Source organism: Dryobates pubescens, chromosome 2, assembly GCF_014839835.1.
Source record: "Dryobates pubescens isolate bDryPub1 chromosome 2, bDryPub1.pri, whole genome shotgun sequence".
Lineage (NCBI taxonomy): Eukaryota > Metazoa > Chordata > Aves > Piciformes > Picidae > Dryobates > Dryobates pubescens.
This window is the reverse complement of record NC_071613.1, coordinates 53,734,704-53,752,989: the sequence shown is the minus strand read 5'-3', so window position 1 is coordinate 53,752,989 and position 18,286 is coordinate 53,734,704. Positions and strand designations below refer to the sequence as shown.

The 18,286-nt window shown below is 44.2% G+C and overlaps 1 protein-coding gene across 2 annotated transcripts in view; it reads left to right on the top strand.

Moving 5' to 3' along the window:
* ACVR2A (activin A receptor type 2A) overlaps positions 1 to 18,286 on the top strand; it is a 75,155-nt gene that overhangs the window by 24,278 nt on the left and 32,591 nt on the right. For both annotated transcript variants that reach the window (XM_009909438.2, XM_054177745.1), the window contains exon 2: positions 15,751 to 15,958. In XM_009909438.2, the coding sequence (XP_009907740.1) occupies positions 15,751 to 15,958 (208 nt within the window). The remainder of the gene's footprint in view (positions 1 to 15,750; positions 15,959 to 18,286) is intronic.

The window sequence follows — 18,286 nt, the reverse complement described above, 5'->3', positions numbered from 1 at the left end:
TAAACCCAGGTTTGGGAGCATGGCTCCATGAAACATGCAGAATGGATGGAGAAGTAACTAGACTATAGGTTAAGTAATATTTATTGAGCTGCCATAAAACACTTGTAAATCCCTTCTGGGAGGCAGTGAGTGGTGTGTTGCTCTGTACTTTGTACTTTTTCTGATCCTATTGCTGTGTCTTGGCAGTGATGTGAGGTTGGTTTTTTGAATTATTTTCTCCTCTGGAAAAAAAAAAACCCAAAAAACCTAATGTTTTTCTATTAGAGCATGGTTATCATTCTGGAGATCTCTAATCTTGCCTGAATGGTAATACAGCTATCAGGGGAAAATTAATTAAAATATTTTAATACAAGTCTCCCCCAGCAAATCTGGCTTCCCCCTGCTTTAAAATCATCACCCAGTGCATAATTGATGCACTGGCTGAACCGGAGCTGCCATTCTAAATACAGATCCTTTAGTAGTTGAGAACTGCATAGGGCTCCCTGAGATTAATTTCTTAATAACATTCTGGTAAATTATCTTAATACTTTCAATTAGCATATCGAAAAGTTAGCAGGAAAAAAAAAAACCCCAACCCCTTCTATACAGCGTTTTGTAACGAATGGATTGTTAAGGCTCTCTTCCTTGCGAGGTTAAATGAAGCAAAACTGGCTTAATTGAACACTTGAAGGCAATTTTGGTCATTGATTTGCATGCTATAAGCTGCTTGAAATACTTTAGGAGTGTTGTACTAGCTGTGCAGGCAGGGTGTGGTGTACCAAAATTCAGCTTGCTCACGTGTTGCCGAAATGAGAGTAACTGAACCCCAAAAATGCCGTAGCAGGGAGGACATCTTAGTGGGGACTTGGAAACTTTGTGTGACACAGTGAAGTGAGGGCATGTTGTCTGCAGCTTTACTGGGGGCTGGAGCATCATCTCTCCTGTGAGGACAGGCTAAAAGGCCGGGGGTTGTTCTGCCTGGAGAAGAGAAGGTCCTGGGGAGACCTTAGAGCAGCCTTCCAGTATTTGAAGGAAAGCTGGGGAGAGAGTTTTTCTAGAGGCACATAGTGAAAGGACAAGGGGTAATGGCCTCAGACTGAAAAAAGCTCAGTTTACATGAGACATTAAAAATTCTTCCCCATGAAGGTGGTGAGGCACTGGAACAGGTTGCCTGGACAAGTTGTGGAGGCTCCAGCCTGGCAGTGTCAAAAGCCTGGCTGGCTGGGACTTTGAGCAACCTGGTCTAATAGGAGGTGTCCCTGCTCATGACAGTGGGGTTGGAACTAGCTGAGCTTTAAGGTCCCTTCCATCCCAAACCATTGTATTTTATGAGCTTCATGTGATATAATCATTATTAAATGCTTAGATGTTCAAAGGCTATAAAACATGCTCTCATTATCTTCATACTTGAAGAGAATTCTAATTCTGTATGTTTATAAAACATATTCTGTTCATTTTTTTCCCCAGTGAGACTTTGGCATCCAGTTTTCTGATACATAACCACAAATGAGAATGTTTTTGTCTTTTCCTCAGTTGTATTTTTCTGTTGATTACTTCGTGTTGGTAGATTTAAATGTAAAACCTACCAAATATTTGTATACTGCTGCATTTTAGAGAGTAAGGAGATGGCTTGCAGGTGTCTAGAATGGAGCTGGTATTGACTGTAAGGCAAAAGCAGGGTTATTAGATACTGTTCTTCTAAATTTTCCAGTGTTTAGGTTAAGTTACAGCAATTCAGAAGCACTTTTCTGGTGGAAGAGTAACAGCAACAGTCCACTTCAGGAAATTGCCTCTAAAGAAATTCTGGAGAGATGAATCTCTCTTTTGCCCTTGTCTCAGGTCTAAACTTCACAAGATGTGCACAGTTACCTTTTAGGACACCACAAAGTGGTGCAGTATTTCTTTGGAGTTAGCTGATGTATCATTGAGCTCTGATGATACTGGCAAGTATCCATTGGCCTTGCTTCATAGTGAACATCAAACAGCCTTAGAAAAGGCTTTTTTTTTTTTCCCCTTAAGGAGAACACTGAGCATTGAAAGCCTCGAGTAGTTGTGAGTGCTTTCAGGCAGGTAAGAGAAATAAAAGCCGCTGCCTTGGATTATTCCTGTATTGATTTGATTCTCATGCTAGATCAGTGCTGATTTACAGCAGCTGTTGCAGCAGTCGCTGCATTTCACTGTTCTAATGAAAATAAATGTGCTGGTTGTCCAGTGTGGAGCTTACTCTTCAAGCTCACTGCTGCAGACTTGGGCTCTGGAACACTGAGATGAGCTTTACAAACATGCTTTTAAATTGCTTCCTTCTGCAGGTGGTTACTCTTAAAGCTCTGATAGCCAATACAGAAGAGTTCGGTTTTAGTATCTAGCATTCTGGGGTAAATAACCCCCCTGAAGGGAGGTTGTAGCCAGGAGGGAGTTGGTCTCTTCTCTCAGGCAGCTAGCACCACAACAAGAGGACACAGTCTCAAGCTGCACCAGGGGAAGTTTAGGCTTGAGGTGAGGAGAAAGTTCTTCACTGAGAGAGTCGTTCGCCATTGGAATGTGCTGCCCAGGGAGGTGGTGGAGTCGCCGTCCCTGGAGGTGTTCAAGAGGGGATTGGATGTGGCACTTGGTGCCATGGTCTAGTCATGAGGTCTGTGGTGACAGATTGGATTTGATGATCTTTGAGGTCTCTTCCAACCTTGGTGATACTGTGATAACCTCCTCTTGGTTTTGAAATGCTTCTTTTGGGGTTTGTTCTAATGGTCAGTCTGGCTTTTCTGGATGGGGTTAGTAATGCTTTCCCAAAACTGACCTGTGAGTAGCAAAGTTTGCTTCGTGAGAATCCATAAAGATTAAACACAGTGGATCAGAAGAACAGCAATTTCCTGGTGTACTCCAAAATCAGGCTGTTGTTCCTTTTGGTTTTTCCACCTTGTTGTCAGTCTTAAATACCTGATGGTTTTGATGGTTTAGCAGTCACTTGTATCAGGATTTGTTCTACATAAAAACTGCCATAATGGTTTCTGGTGTCATCCTGCCAGTTCTCCCTTCCTGAGGGAAAGCTCACCTCGATGCCATGCCTTTAGAGCAGGGGAAGGTGATGGTGAGGGTTAAAAGTATTAAGTATTTATTTCAAGAGAGAGCACCTCTCCTATGAGGACAGGCTGAGAGAATTGGGGTTGTTCAGTCTGGAAAAGAGAAGGCTCCAGGGAGGCCTTAGAGCAGCCTTCCAGTACCTGAAGGGGGCTGCAGGAAAGCTGGGGAGGGACTTCTCACAAAGGCATGGAGTGACAAAATGAGGGGAAATGGCTTCAAATGGGAAAAAGCTTAGTTAGATGAGACATAGGGGAAAAAACTTTTCCACGAGTGTGGTGAGGCACTAGAAGAGGTTGCCCAGGCTGGCTGGAGCTTTGAGCAACCTGGTCTAGTAGTTGTCTGTGCCCATGGCAGGAGGGTTAGAACTAGATAATCTTCAAGGTCCCTTCCAACCAACCAGCCCAAAGCGTTCTATGGTTCCATGAAATGATAAACACTACCCATGGTGATCACATTTACTTCATGAAGGCTTCATAAGATGGTTGGTTTCTGGATTTCTATGATCTTCTCTAGAAATTAAGTCCAGGAGTAGGTATTTCAAACAGAAGAAATAGTTGTTCTCTTCTATCCTACAGTCAGTACCTAGAAGATCTCTGTTTAAGATGATGCTGTGGATAACAGAGTTAAGCTATAGCTGAGGTCTTGTGTTAGCTGAGACTGCCTGTGGTGATGTATTTGGAGCTTGGGACTGGGACAGTTGATTTAGGAGCCTGAAAGCAAGGAGATTGTGTGCTTGCCGTGTCCATGGTGTTCCTTGTCCATAAAAATATTGATTAGTTCAGGCTGTGTGAATGGGATTTTCAACATAAACTTTAGATCACTCGGATACAGTGAGGAAAATGGGGCAGCTTGAGAGGGGACAAATGGAAAATCCACAGCAGGTTTGGCTAGAGTTAGAGAGGCAGTTGTGCTGATTTCTTTTTTTTTCCAATGTAGTCAATATGGATTTCACAACTTAAAGGCACAAATGGTAAAATTCAATGTAGGAAAAGTTTGGGATTTTATATAAGTCTGGACAGCCAAAATGGAATTTAAACAGATAGAGCAGAGTTAGGTTATGCAGATATTTTTGCTTTAGGAAGAGGGCCCAGCAGTCAAAACCATATTAGCATTTTTATGATGATAGGTATTTACTCAGATGTGTAATGCTGCAGCCTGACATTTATTTCAGTTTAGTGGCTGAAGGAAGGAATTACTTCCACTCGTTTGTGCCAGTTCAGCTGTTTGTGAGGCTGTACAGCAGACTCTGCTTTTTTCACTGCTCCACAACTTCAAAATGTATTTCATAGCCTGGGTTTGCATTCTAACAGATACCTTGAGCTACTAGGGTGATTCAGCTGCTGTGCATTGATCCTGAAATGCCTCTGAAGGAGTGTTTCCTAGCCACTGGAAGTAATATTGATACCAGACAAGTCTTGGAAATGTCTGAAGTGCTGAATGCAGCTCTGGCCAGCTTGTGTAAGGATGAACTTGGAAAGGCCTCCTGTTGTGGTGAAGTAGGATAATGAAAAGGAGAATGAGCAAAATACTGAAAAGCCCCTAGATCCTTGACTACATGGAATCAAGACTTAGTTGAGCTTGATGATTTTCCTTAAATATGTTGGAGAAGGAAAATAAAGGAGGGATAAAGAAGGGATTCCACCTCAGTTGAATGGGTGAAGCTTTAAAGGCTGGAGTTTTTCAGTGCTGCATCCTGCTTTCTCCCCACTGTGTCATTCTCTTTGCCTGCATGTCCAAGCTAATCCCTCTGTCTGTTCACACCAGTCTGGAACCTGTCTTTCTTACCGTTCAGCTGCCATCTGGACAAGGGCAGCTGCAGCTTGTCTGGATCTGCTGGTCAGTGTGTGTGGAGAATGGAGCCTGTTCAATGCAGCCTGTAGGGAGGGAGGAAGTTCTCTTATCTCTAAGCTGTCCAGACAGCATTTATTTGAAGGTAAATATTTCTTTTTTGTTTTCATAGTTAGACTTGTATGTCCTCTTTTCTATCTTTGGAAAATCGAGCATGATAGAGAAGGGTATGAAGAAAAGCCAAGTATTCTTTGCTGAGCCTCCTTCTGCATTAGATGAGTGCTTGTGGAAGCCCTTACAAGGCAAGGAGCCCACACTGGAGCTTCTCATATCTGCTGTGCTGCAGCACGTGCACTAGCAGCAAAGCACTGCAGGATTCCACTTGCTTTGGGGCTCTCAAATCATGAACAGCTATGACAAGTATCTGAGATCATTGCTGGGAAACTTGCTGTCAGGCCCAAAAATAGAAGTTCTGCTAGTTGCCACCAGCAGCATGATAGTCATCCTTTGGAGAGATTCATATCTTCCTAATCTAGCTTTGATATGTGGAGGTAGTTTATTTGGGCTTTAATCTGGGAGTATGGCTGCTGGTGATGGCCCTTTTTAGGTTAATAACAGCATTTAAAGACTCTGGATGTGATGTTACTTGAATGTGTGTGATGAGAAAGCATCTCTACGTACTCCACGAGCAGCTCCCTTACCTGAGCTTCACTCAGAGACTGCTGTGGGTAGAACCATGGAACACTTCAGGTTGGAAGGGACCTTTAAAGGTCATCTAGTCAAATGTCCCTGCAGTCTGAATCTTTCTCTTTTAGTTTAAACCATTACCTCTCTTACTGTGACAACAGGCCCTGCTCAAAAGTCTGTCCCCATCTTTCTTATAGGCCCCTTTTAAGTACTGGAAGACTACGGTGGTCTTTGCACCTAGATAGTCAGGGTGCAGCAGAACCCTGTGGATGCCCCTTCTCTGGAGGTGTTCACAGCCAGGTTGAATGAGGCCTTGAGTAGCTGAGTTTAGTTGAGAGATGTCCCTGCCCGTGGCCAAGAGGTTGGAGTAGATGATCTCTAAGGTCTCTTCCAGCCTAAGCCATTCTGTGATTTCCCATCTCCTAATACCTTCTCATGTTGGTAATGGGGTGCTTGACCAGCATGTAGCTACAAGGTAAGTGTCATTCCAAGGTTGTGCTTCAAAAACCCAAACTACTTAAAGAATCTTTCAACCTTCCCCCACCCCGTCCACCAAATCATTAGACAGCAGCTGAGAAAGTAGTTGTGGTTTGTGCTGCTCACACCTTGCAGTGACAGGAATGGCGTGTTTGAACTTGAAAACATCAGCCTGTGTTTGAGTGTCTTCCCTTGAAGTTAGGAAGTGTGAAAAATAGCCTTTATCTTAGCTTGAGTTTTGTAGAGATTCCTTGAGGATGACAGTCTTCAATTCAGAGGTAGGCAGTTGGTGCTGTGGGTTCTGGTTGTGGTGTTACTGGCACCTCCATTTCTGCCTCAAGCAGGTAGCTGTCTCCTGAACCTTTTTGCTCCATTTTTTTGCCACGTGCTTGGCTCCAGAATGGTTTTGGAAAATGTGGACACAGGTCTGCTTTTTTTCATCCCACTTCCTTAAATCCAGGCTTAAGTAAAATATTTGGAAGTACAAGGCAGAAAGTGGAAGTTCTCTACAAAATGCTACTGTGACATGATTACTGTCTTCAACAAGTGCTTGGAGGGGCTGTGGGGAGCAACACTTGAAGCAGTTTCAGCTTGCCTTTTTTTTTGCCTTCAGTGGGACTTAGATGCCACTGTTATGCCTCCTGCAGTGGCCCCTTGCTGAGTGTTCCACCTAGCACAATTGTCCCCTTTTTCTTCGTTAATTACTCAGGTGGAGATGTTGCTTTGGCTGGTCCTGAACTAGCAGCTGAACTAAGCGGTTCTTCATCTTTAGTTACATCCTTTTCCTTCAGTTGTGGCCTTGCTCTTTCAAGATGCTTTCTAGTAGTTCTGTCACCACCAATTCTAAGGTCTCTGAATGCTGTAGCTCTTTATTAAAAATTCAGTGGTCTGTCTTGAATATTCTTCTCCAGAGGTCATCAGAACAAGTTCAGTTTTGCAGAGGTAGAGGTTTCTTCAATGTGGCTAATTACAGAAGCTTGAACTTGGAAAGGTTGTGGCCACTTTTGCATTAGAGAGTCACAGGTAGAGAGTCTTCCAATACAGATGTTCAGCATGTTTTAAGGGCATCTTTTTTACCCATTTCAAAGCCTTAGCTCCTTCATTGGCTTGTCTCCAGTTTGTGCTGTAGGTCATGTCTGGATAGTATTTGGTAGCCTGAAGTGGTGTTTCTGTTCAAAACTGTGCAAACTGCACAATACCTAAGTCACAGAATCCTAGAATCTCAGGTTGGAAAGGACCTCAGGGATTATCAGGTCAAACCTTCCTTGGCCAAGGAGCAAGCAGTCTTCTCAGTCTCTCTTACTAGGAGTACAGTACTATAGTGCCCTTAGATATTTAGGGACATGAAGTGTTGATGAGAGGAAAGAATGTGGTGCATTGCATGCACTGAAGGAAGAGAACCGCTGAGCTGCTCAAGCTGTCTCATTGTTCTGTACCTCACCTCAGACTGATGCATTGTGCCGTTTGGGGTCAGAAAAAAGCTGAGGTCTGACTCCACCTTTCATTGCCAGCACCACCAGCCCTTGAATTGGTGACAAGAGGAGGGACCAAAGTCATGTGTGCTGTCTGATGAGTTGTTTCTAGTGTACGTTACATCACAGAACGGCTTAGGTAGGATCCCTTCAGGTACAGGAAGGCAGCTCTAAGGTACTCCCAGAGTACTTGCTTCTCCAGGCTGAACAAGCACAGCTCTCCCTCGACCTATCCTCACTGCAGAGGTGTTCCAGCCCTTGGATCATCTTTATGGCCCTTACCTGGACCCGTTCCAACAGCTCTGTGTTCTCCTTATGAAACATGCAATACTTGCTGGTGGCTTGGAAGCTCTCTTAGATCCAGGAGTGATAGCTGACAGTTTCTGAGCTGCTTGACTTCCGAAGCAGATGGATGGTTCAATAGATTGTCTATGCTAAGCAGACTCTATATTTATACTCACTCTCCTTCTTTTTTAGATAAAAACAAGATATATAGACAGAGATAAAAAATAACAACATCAAGTGGTTATAGCAGCTGACTTGTTTTAATTACCTTCCATCTGTAAATCCAGAAGACACATTTCTAGTGGAAAAGTGTTTTTCTTGTTGTTGTCTGTCTAGCAAACAAAGGGAGAACAAGGAGTCTTTAACAGTGTAGTGATACATGGTGAGACTATTCTTCTTTAATTTTCCCCCCCCTCCTTTCTCAATTGTATTTCTTAATTGTAGGTGACATCATCTTCCATAGTTTCCACTGTATTCAGGAACCTCTGCTCTTAAGACTTAGTGTATTGCCAGAAGTGGAGCATTTTTCAGTTATTCAGCACTGGGTTCTTCCTCTGGAAAGCTCTTTTGTTTTTTAGAGGTGTTCATCTCAGCTAAAAAAATTTCCTAATTCCATGGCAGGCTTCTCCATGCAAGTTTTCCATTCTGGCAAGGTGTGAACTGCCAAAAAAGGGAAATATTTGTGAAGTATGTGATGAGATACCACATCCCCATCACACAGTAATCCTGAAGAACTGAATGTTAATGTAGCTGTGTTACAGGAAAAGCTACCCTAAAACTCCCAAGCGTACTGTAGGACCCACGTGGAGTTGCAAACTCCCTGAATTTTTAGTTTTAAATATTGTTTTAGGGAAAGAAACTGTTCCAAACATCAGGTCAATCTTAAAACTTTGAAGATTAACCTTTTAGTCTGCAGACTTATGTGGAGAGATGCAGCATTTTGGTGGCATTTCTCCATCCTTCCCCAGTGACTTCTTGGTGAACTACAACATAGAGCATAAAATGCTGAAAAGGAAAGTGACAGGAGGAAGGTCCAGGAGATGGAGAGAGAGGATTCTGCCACTTGGCTCTGGTGGGACTCTGTCTGGGGTCCTCTGTCCAGCTCTGGAGTCCTCAACATAGGAAGGATTTGGACCTGCTGGAGCATCTCTCATACAAGGACAGGCTAGAATAGTTTGGGTTGTTCAGCCTGGAGAAGAGAAGGTTCCAGGGAGACCTTAGAGCTGCATTACACTATCTGAAGGGGACCCAGAGGAAGGATTGGCAAGGACCCTTTAGAAGGGCTTGCAGTAGTAGGACTAGGGGCAATGGTTTGAAACTGGAGCAGAGTAGATTTAGGTTGGGCATAAGAAGGAAGTTCTTCACAATAAGGGTGATGAAACACTGGAACAGGTTGCCCAGGGATATGGGAAGGCCCCATTCCTGGAGACATTCAAGGTCAAGCTTGATGGGGCTCTGAACAACCTGATCTAGTTGGTGATGTCTCTGCTGACTGCAGGGTGGTTGGCAAGGTGACTTTTGAGGGTCCTTTCCAAGCCAGTGCATTCTGTATCGAAGAGATCCAGCGTGTCTCTGTAAGGCAGTGTGACAGCAGTTCAGGTGACCTTACTGTCTTGTTTATCTTCTTCCTAATTCTTGTGCTGCTTAAGTTAATTGCTGTTGTCTTTGGACTTAATGAATGTCCTTTGGCTCAGTTTCTGTGAAGTGCAGACCTCTTCTGCAAGCAACAAGAGCAGTGAGAACACAACTTGTCTCAGGAGAACAAACTACATGTTGGGATGTACTGGCATGTAGGAGGAGGGCAGAAAGGTCCTTTCTGTTGCAACTCGGTTTGCTTTATTAAGTTGGAAATACCCTCTTTATTTGTTGTTGAGAACCATTCCCCTGGGTGTTATCAGAGGAAATACAGAGTGGTAAAACCTGCTTCCTGCTGGCGGAAAGATCAAAGCTGGGTCTCTTAGTAGTATTTGTAACTGTTCTTGGTGTGTTTGTGGGCCTGGAAAGTGTGTGTGAGATCACTTTGGGAGCAGAGTAGGGTCTATAGACCAGCACTTGAAAAAGACTCCTGTGCAGTAACTGGAGTTGTTTCACCATGCTCTTTCTATTTCTGCTGCGTCTTCTGTGCTTTTCTGTTCCTCTGGAGCAGCGCGTTACAGTTCAGACCTTCAGTGAGCAGGCTGCTCTGTTTAAGCAGCTCACAATGTCTGGACCCAGTGGGTATTTGAGGCCATTCTGCTCAACTCATGTAATAAACCACTCTATTCCTTCCTATCTTTATGGGTTTAAATGCTCAGAATGAGTTCAAATTTATCTCAGGCATAAAACTATTGAAGTAACCTTTTTACTATATCTATAGGTAACTGCCAGACTGAACTTCACCTTTTCTTTCATACACTATGCTGTCTAAGGAACAGCAACAAAAGGTCCTTGTCTATCACAGGAGTGTTCCTGCACAGGAATTGTTACCAGTACTGTGCTTAGGACAGAATCAAGTTCAAGTGCAGCCTAATGGGCTTGTCTAGGGAGGTTGTGCAGCCATGAAACACAGACGGGATTACTCTTGCCAGACTTCAGTGTTGCTGTTTGCATCTTGGAAACGTATTAGATGGAAAAGTTGTCTGTAGTTCTGGTGCTGCAAGACATAGAATCCTAGAATGGCTTAGGTTGGAAGGGACCTCAGACATCACTTACTCCAACTTCCCAACTATGGGCAGGGTCACCTCTCAGATACACTTGGTTCCTCAAGGCCTCGTCTAGTTTGGCCTTGAACACCCCTGAGGAGGAGGCATCCAGAACTTCCCTGAACCCAGAACCACCCTTGTATTGAAGAACTTCTTCCTAAGCTGTGCTCTAACCCTACTCTCCCTTAGTGGGAATGGTTTAAGCCATTCCTTGTCCTGTCTCTGGACACCCTTACAAAAAGTCCCTCTGACGTCTTCCTATAGGATCCCTTCAGCTATTGGAAAGCAGCTCTAAGATCCCCCCAGAGTCTTCTCTTCTTCAGGCTGGACAACTGCAGCTCCCTCAGCATAGCTATTTCATAAACCAGCAAGGAATCACAGATCCATCTTCCCTTTGGCTGGAAGGCTTTTTGTCTTTACATGGTGACACCAAGTCTGCTGCAAAAGCAGTATTTGGGGATGGGAGCAGGGCATGAGCTGGAGGCGGTGGTGTGGATGGAATGTCTCTCTTTTTGAGGTCTTGTCAGGAAATGAGGGAGTTAATCATGACCTGTTCTTAACAGTGTCACATTACAGCCCCACACAGTTGTGTTGCACAATTCATTAAATAAAGCTAGATGATAAACTCCCAGAGCTTTCTCCCTTTTTTTTCCCCTCTTGGTATAATGTAGTGGTATCTGCAATGGGGAATTCCTGATTCACCCAGTATCTTTTTCCAGTCATCCCTTTCTAAATAAAAGCTGTCTTAGTGTAGTTCTCCTTACTAACTATGCATAGATTTCATTATTTATTCCTTTTTCAATAACAATTTTCAAAATGCTGGATGATTGGGTTTTTTTTCAGGGGTTCATACAGTCTTTCTGCTTGGAAAACTGGTAGCCAGGCCTTCCCTCTAGTTCCTCCCGAGGTGAGGTTTTCCAGACTGCACAGTGCCCCCTAATAAAATTGCTTTCTGTCCTGCTGACAATTAGAGCGTATCCTGTATTAGCAGCAGTTCAGGAGGTCACCAGCAAATGCTGCTTTTCTTTCCTTACTGCAGCTGTTGTGGATGGACACAAATGTACAGTGGTGGAGCAGCACACTGACTGCAATATGATAACAGCATGTATTAAATGTCATCTGTCTTAATGTGCCAGAACTAAACTCTATTACATACCTGAATGTTCCCTGCTCTTTTAATGTGTTTTCCTCTCAGAAGCTTTCAGACTTGTAAATTCAATCCATGGGATGCTCCTGTTCTTTGCTCATGGCTTTTCTCATTTTGCCTTTTGGGATTAATAGATTTCCCAAGGATGTGGCAGTTTCATGTGAAAACAGTATGCCAGCACTCACATAGGTACAGGAGTTTCATGAGAGAGACACTGTGCCTAAACTGAGACCCAGACAAATTTTGCTATTGTAGATGCCACCTGCCCTTCTCCTCAAAGATGTTGGTGCTTGTGGAGGGGGTGGCAGAGCCGGCTGTAAGCAGGTGCTTCCTCTGTGCAGTGGGCTGAGGGCTGCCTCCTTTGTCTGGCTCCCCTTTTCTTCTTCCCTTGCATCCACCGTGGTCCTGCTTTTCTGCATCCAAGGATGAATCCAAGACTGGCTTGTTACGTCTGTATGTCAGTGTAGTCTGGCCAGACCTATTGTAAGTGCCTGTTCAGCCCCTAGCAGAGGTATTACTGCTAGATGGGAAGTCACCACGAGAGCACTGTGCTCACTGACAGTTGGGTTGTTGAGCTCTTTCCAGGCATTAATGAATAAGAAAGCCTGCCTGCGGTGAAGACGTGTCGAAGGAGAGTAGTTGTGCAAAGTTAATTTGGTGGTATTTTCACCATTTCATCAAATCCAGCTTGTCTATGGTCCTTCAAAGCAGGGCTTGGCAGGAGAAGAGGAGGAATGGCACTTATGAGATAAATCCAGGACTTCTGCTTTATTGCACTGACAGAACCAAATTGTTCAATCTGTTGCCTCATCTGTTTCTTGCCATAGCTGGGAGTTGTAAAGGTCAGGCCATCGCAGCACAAAGAATATAATGGTTACCATGCTGCATCTCGCAGTGTTACCAGCTGGCTAGTGCCCTTCTCCCATTGAACATCCAGGCTCAGTCCCAAAAAGCCTAAGCAGCATCCTCTGCCTATTTTGGGACTGCGTCAAAGTCAGAAGTTTCCGAAGGTGGGAATGTGGGATGCCCGGCTAGGGCAGCGCTGCGGCTCCGCTCTGACATCCTGGGCTCTGCCTTCAGAGGGCTGCAGCAACCTTCAGCCTCAATTCCTTCTTAGCACCCTCAGGCGTGCAACTTTTTTGTTCCCTGTACCTCTTTTTGAGGGTCTGTTTAGTGAGTAAGGAAATCACCTTACTGTTGGTTGTGTGTGTTTGAGGAGGTGTGAAGTGATGGAAGCCTCTAGCAGTCACCTCGACCCCTACCTCCTACTGCTGTTGGGTAGAGTGCCTGGGTGACAAAGATTTCATCCCACAAAGTCAAGGCTACAGCTGCTCTGCTTGTTATCCCCACGTGTAGGAGAATGAGAACTATGGGTATGGCTGCAAAGCATATAACAATTATTGGGAATAGATCTGAATTAAAGAAGTAAGCAGTGGTATCATAGTATCAGTCAGGGTTGGAAGGGACCACAAGGATCATCTAGTTCCAACCCCCCTGCCATGGGTGGGGACACCCCACACTAGATCAGGCTGGCCAGAGCCTCATTCAGCCTGGGCTTAAACACCTGCAGGGACAGGCCCTTGACTACCTCTCTGGACAACCCATTCCAGGACTTCACCAGTCTCATGGTGCAGGTAAATAGGTGTGGAAAACTTTCTCTGTTCATATGTGTGGTGCCTGATGTAATTATCTCTCTAGAAAATACCAGATGGGTGCACAGGCAAAGTAAATGTGCTTTTGTCATCCTGCTGACCCTTCCTTGATTTTGGAAGGAGTCCTCTGACTCTCCAGCTCTTCTGTCTCCCTCTCTGTTTTCCAGTGTTTTAATTACATGTTAAATGATGAAATGTGAATGGAGATTAGCTACACACTCTTGGCACTATTTGACAAGACAAAATCAGGAGTAAAAGGCAGTGATTTCCTCCCTCCCAGAACTGTTATTAATCATTTTGCACCCTAACTATCCTTCTGCCCCCATCATAAGAGGGATGTGGAGCAGGTCCAGAGGAGGCCATGAAGATGATCAGAGGGCTTGGGAACCTACCCTGTGCGGACAGGCTGAGAGAGTTGGGCTGTTCAGCAGGGAGAAGAGAAGGCTTCAGGGTGACCTTAGAGCACCCTTCCAGTACCTGAAGGGGCATACAAGAAGGCTGGGAAGGGACTTGTTACACGGGCTTGTACTGCTAGGGTTGAGAAGGAATGGATTTGATCTTGAGAAGGGCAGATTTAGACAGGAGATTAGGAAGAATTTCTTTCCAGTGAGGGTGATGAGACACTGGAACAGGTTGCCCAGGGAGGCTGTAGATGTCCTGTCTCTGGTGGTGTTCAAGGCCAGGCTGGGTTAGGCCTTGAGTAACCTGGTCTAGTGGAAGGTGTCCCTGCCCATGGCAGGGGGTTTAGAGCTAGATATCTTCAAGGTCCCTTCCAACCTAAACCACTCTATGAATTTGTGAACCTCTTACCTTTGCAGAAACCATCTTGGTGTCTTGCATCCCATTAAGACTGTGAAACTAGCTCCTCTTTGAGGTGCCTCAATCTGTTCATCTTGGTTGGGTTTTGTTGTGTTGTCAGTAGGCATTCATGAAAGAGTTAAGTCTCATGTTTTAAAGACAATGAAATGCAAAAGCTCAGAATCCTTTCTCTTTAAGAATAGTGGGAGGACAAACAAAGCGAAAAAAAAAGTCACCTGCTATCAGGGTAGATGAGTTAGTGTGCCAGGCCATTCTGGGTCACCAGCATGTTTAGCAGAGACTGCATCAGTGCCTTGGCCTCCAAACACCCCTTAGGATTAGAATCATAAGAGTCAGAGAATCATTTTGATTGGAAAAGAGACCTCTAAGATCATCGGGTCCAGCCCTAGCATACAGAATGGCAACGGTCGTTGGGCCATGTAGGTTGGGCATGGTGTAGGACAGGGAGGCATGGCCCTGGGCCTTCAGAAAGTAGGAGCACTTGGTTATGGAGTCACTGCAAAGATCAAACATCCTCTGTGTTACAGCTGATTGAGTGGGTTGAACCACGCAGCAAAAACCCAGTGCTGTCCCTGGAGATTAGGGACTGCTGCCTCACACCTCTCGGTCTCAGTTCCAGTTGCTCACTTGGCAAATCAGAATGACACAGAAGATACCATTTCAGCAAAGTGTGTCTCATACTTCAGTGCTTTGTGTTCAGAAGCTACAGCCCAGATGAAAGCTGGGGGAAAAGATGTTGATGGGTTAACTGAGTTTATCAATTGCATGTGGATTGATGAGCTGTACTGGCTGCGTTTTGGGCACATGTGACAAGACACAAACCACCTTCTTGGTAAATTCTACTGGCTCAAACTTCTTTGGCTAATTAGCCAATCTTTACTATTCAGTAGTTTCAATTTTCCCTGCTGTTGATACTCAAGGAATAGCAATCCCCATCATAAGAAGGAGATAGAACTGCAGAGTGAGTCCAGAGGAGGGCCACAAAGAGGGCTGGAGCACTTCTGCTATGAGGCTAGGCTGAGGGAGCTGCAGTTATCCAGCCTGGAGAAGAGAAGACTCTGGGGGAATCTTGTATGTAGACAGCTTTTAAGTACACTTTACAGCAATTCAAGCAGTTCCCTGGGCAACCTGGTTCAGTCTTTGAGAACCCTTTCACTATAGAAGTTTTTTGCTGCCTTCCAGTATCTGGGGGGACCCTACAGGAAGGCCAGAGAGGCAATTTTCATAGGACAAGGGGGAATGGTTTAAGCTGTGGGGGAGCAGGGTCTTAGAAGAAGTTCTAGGGTGGTGAGACTCTGGAATAGGCTGCCCAGGGAGGTTGTGGATGCCTCGGTCCTGGAGGTGTTAAAGGCCAGGTTGGATGAAGCCTTGAGCATCCAAGTCTAGTTGAGAGGTGTCCCTGCCCATGGCTGGGAGGGTGGAGTAGATGATCTTAAAGGTCACTGCCAGTCTAAACTATGGTATGAAAAGTATTGTCATGACTTGCTCTTGACTTCCAAAGATCAGCAGAAATAAGCCAAGACACTGTTTGACTGAAGCCCTTTGTGTTACGTTTCAGCGCTCCTGCCCGTGAACTTCCTATGGGGGCAAACTGATGCAGGTGCTGCGTGACATTTTACTCTGGATGACGCGTCTCATCCTTCACAATGCCCTTTAATTGTGATTTATTTGTTGTTCCCCCAAAGGTGCCATCCTTGGCAGATCAGAAACACAAGAGTGCATCTACTACAACGCTAACTGGGAGAAAGATAAAACAAACCGCAGCGGTATCGAGCCTTGCTACGGTGATAAAGATAAAAGACGACACTGTTTTGCTACGTGGAAGAATATTTCTGGATCAATTGAAATTGTGAAGCAAGGGTGCTGGCTAGATGACATCAATTGTTATGACAGGTGAGTGAGTTTCCCTGTGTGTTTTAAAGATATTTGTGTTTTTTACACTGTTTTGCTTGCCCACGAGTTTGGTTCCTCCCCTCTGCAAACAGGACTTGAGAGAAAAGATAATAGTTGCGTCAACAGTTAGCCTTTTAGGTGCACACACGTGACACATGCTTATTTTTCTGCTCACTTGCCTGTGTTCAGGGTCCTGATTCTATTCCAGCACTTTAGCCTGGAGAAGAGGAGGCTCAGGGGAGACCTTCTTGCTCTCTACAACTGCCTGAAGGGAGGTTGTAGCCAGGTGGGGGCTGGTCTCTTCTGCCAGGCAAGCAGCACCAGAAGAAGAGGACACAATCTCAAGCTGTGCCAGGGGAAGTTTAGGCTGGAGGTGATGAGAAAGTTCTTCTGAGAAAGAGTGATTTGCCATTGGAATGTGCTGCCCAGGGAGGTGGTGGAGTCCCCATCCCTGGACTTGTGCAAGAGGGAATTGGATGTGGCACTTGGAGCCATGGTTTAGTTAGTCATAAGGTGTCAGGTGACAGGTTGGACTTGATAACCTCTGAGGTCTTTTCCAGCCTTATTGATTCTGTGATTCTATGATTCTATCTTGCAGAACAGCATGTTTTCACTTCTCTTATTTACTTACCATATATTTAACCCCCTCTTTAGACCATTCAGAATAGATTTTCCTAGTGACTTGAAATTGCCAAGCAGTACAAACGCAGTTATTGAAACCAGAGTGCACAGTTCTGTAGCTTGCGTCTCCAAAGCCTTTGCAGTAGGAAAGTCAGCACTTCAACCACATATGAAAACCCAGGTGTCTATTTGATTCTTACTTTTAGACCATTGATAATAGATTTTTCTAATGACTTGTTACTAAACAATGCAAAAGCAGTTATTGAAACCAGAATGCACAGTTCTGTAGCTCGCTTCTCCAAAGCCTTTGGAACATGAAGGTCAGCATTTTGTATCTGCTCTTTATAGAAATCTTTTCCCTGTCTGTTTAAAAGCTCACCTCAGTGGCAGCTTTAAGAGAGATGGAATAGTCTAAAATTCCAGTCAGTTTTTTTATAACAGATGGTCTAGCAAGTACCCATGAGCAGTAACAGCAGGACTTGGGGTTTGTTAGATGCTGACTGAATAAAGGTCATGACTCTCTTAAGCAATGATATTCTGCTTCTTTCAAGTACTGTACCAAGTTTTATTTGTCCAAACCCAATTATTTTCTTGATTCTCTACCTTTCCAAACAACAAATGCACAATAAATCTTATTTAAAGTATTTTTAGCTACTATTTTTAGCAACGTCTTAGAAATCTTTCTGGCTTTGTTTCTTACATGTTTAATGTGCAGAAGAAATCCTTACATTCATTTCTGCCAAATCAGGTTTTCCCCACACACTAGGATGTTTTCTCCTTTAAAGCTAAGGTGAACAGTTCTGATTTAGCTGTTTGACACATGAGTAGCAAAGCTGTTTGCACAGCATAATTGGAATTCTGCTATGCTAGAAGAAGGACACTTAGAGAAATCAGATTTGTTTTTACTAGTATCTAGTAACTCTTCAGTCATTCAGGATGCAAAACTACTTTGGTGGGGTTTTTTGATCCATTCTTAGTTGTAGCTCTGCAGAAGTGGAATTATTTGCAGTTTCTGAAGCATGTTTATTTCTGCTAAATGCCAGGCTTGTAGGATGTGTCTAGCATTTGCCAATTTCAAAGTGGAATTAGGTCCTTTAGCGCTGTTACTCTGCTAGTTCCACGTGTATCTTTGAACAGCCTGAAAAAACAAAACTACATTATTCCCAGCCAAGAAAACAAACTGAGAAGGAGTAAAATGTAGGAAGGACAATGAAGAAAGAGCTGAAAACTTGGGAGCTCTAAGACTATATTAACTGCTTTGTCATAAGAATGTGTGCTGCTGTGTTTTGTAAATATCCTTTAGACAGAAAATTATCTGTGGGAGTGAACAGTGATTTATTAAATGAGGAGTTACAGTGTGGTCAACTCCAAACATCAGCAGACAAAAAGCATTAAAGAACAATCCTTCATGGAAGCTGCAGTGCAGTTGTCATAGATAGGTCTGTAAAATAACCCTCATTTTCTGAAGAGGAACCTAAAACTTGTGACAACCTTCAGCTGTATTTAAAATACTCGCTTAGCCTTCCAGTATTTGAAGTGGGCTACAGGAGAGCTGGAAAGGGATGTTTGAGAAAGGCATGGAGTGACAGGGTGAGGGGTAATGAACAGGAAGAAGCTGGATTTAGAGATATCAAGGAGAAATTTTTCTCCATGAAGGGTGGTGAGGCACTGGATCAGGTTGCCCAGCAACTTGTGGAGGTTCCAAGC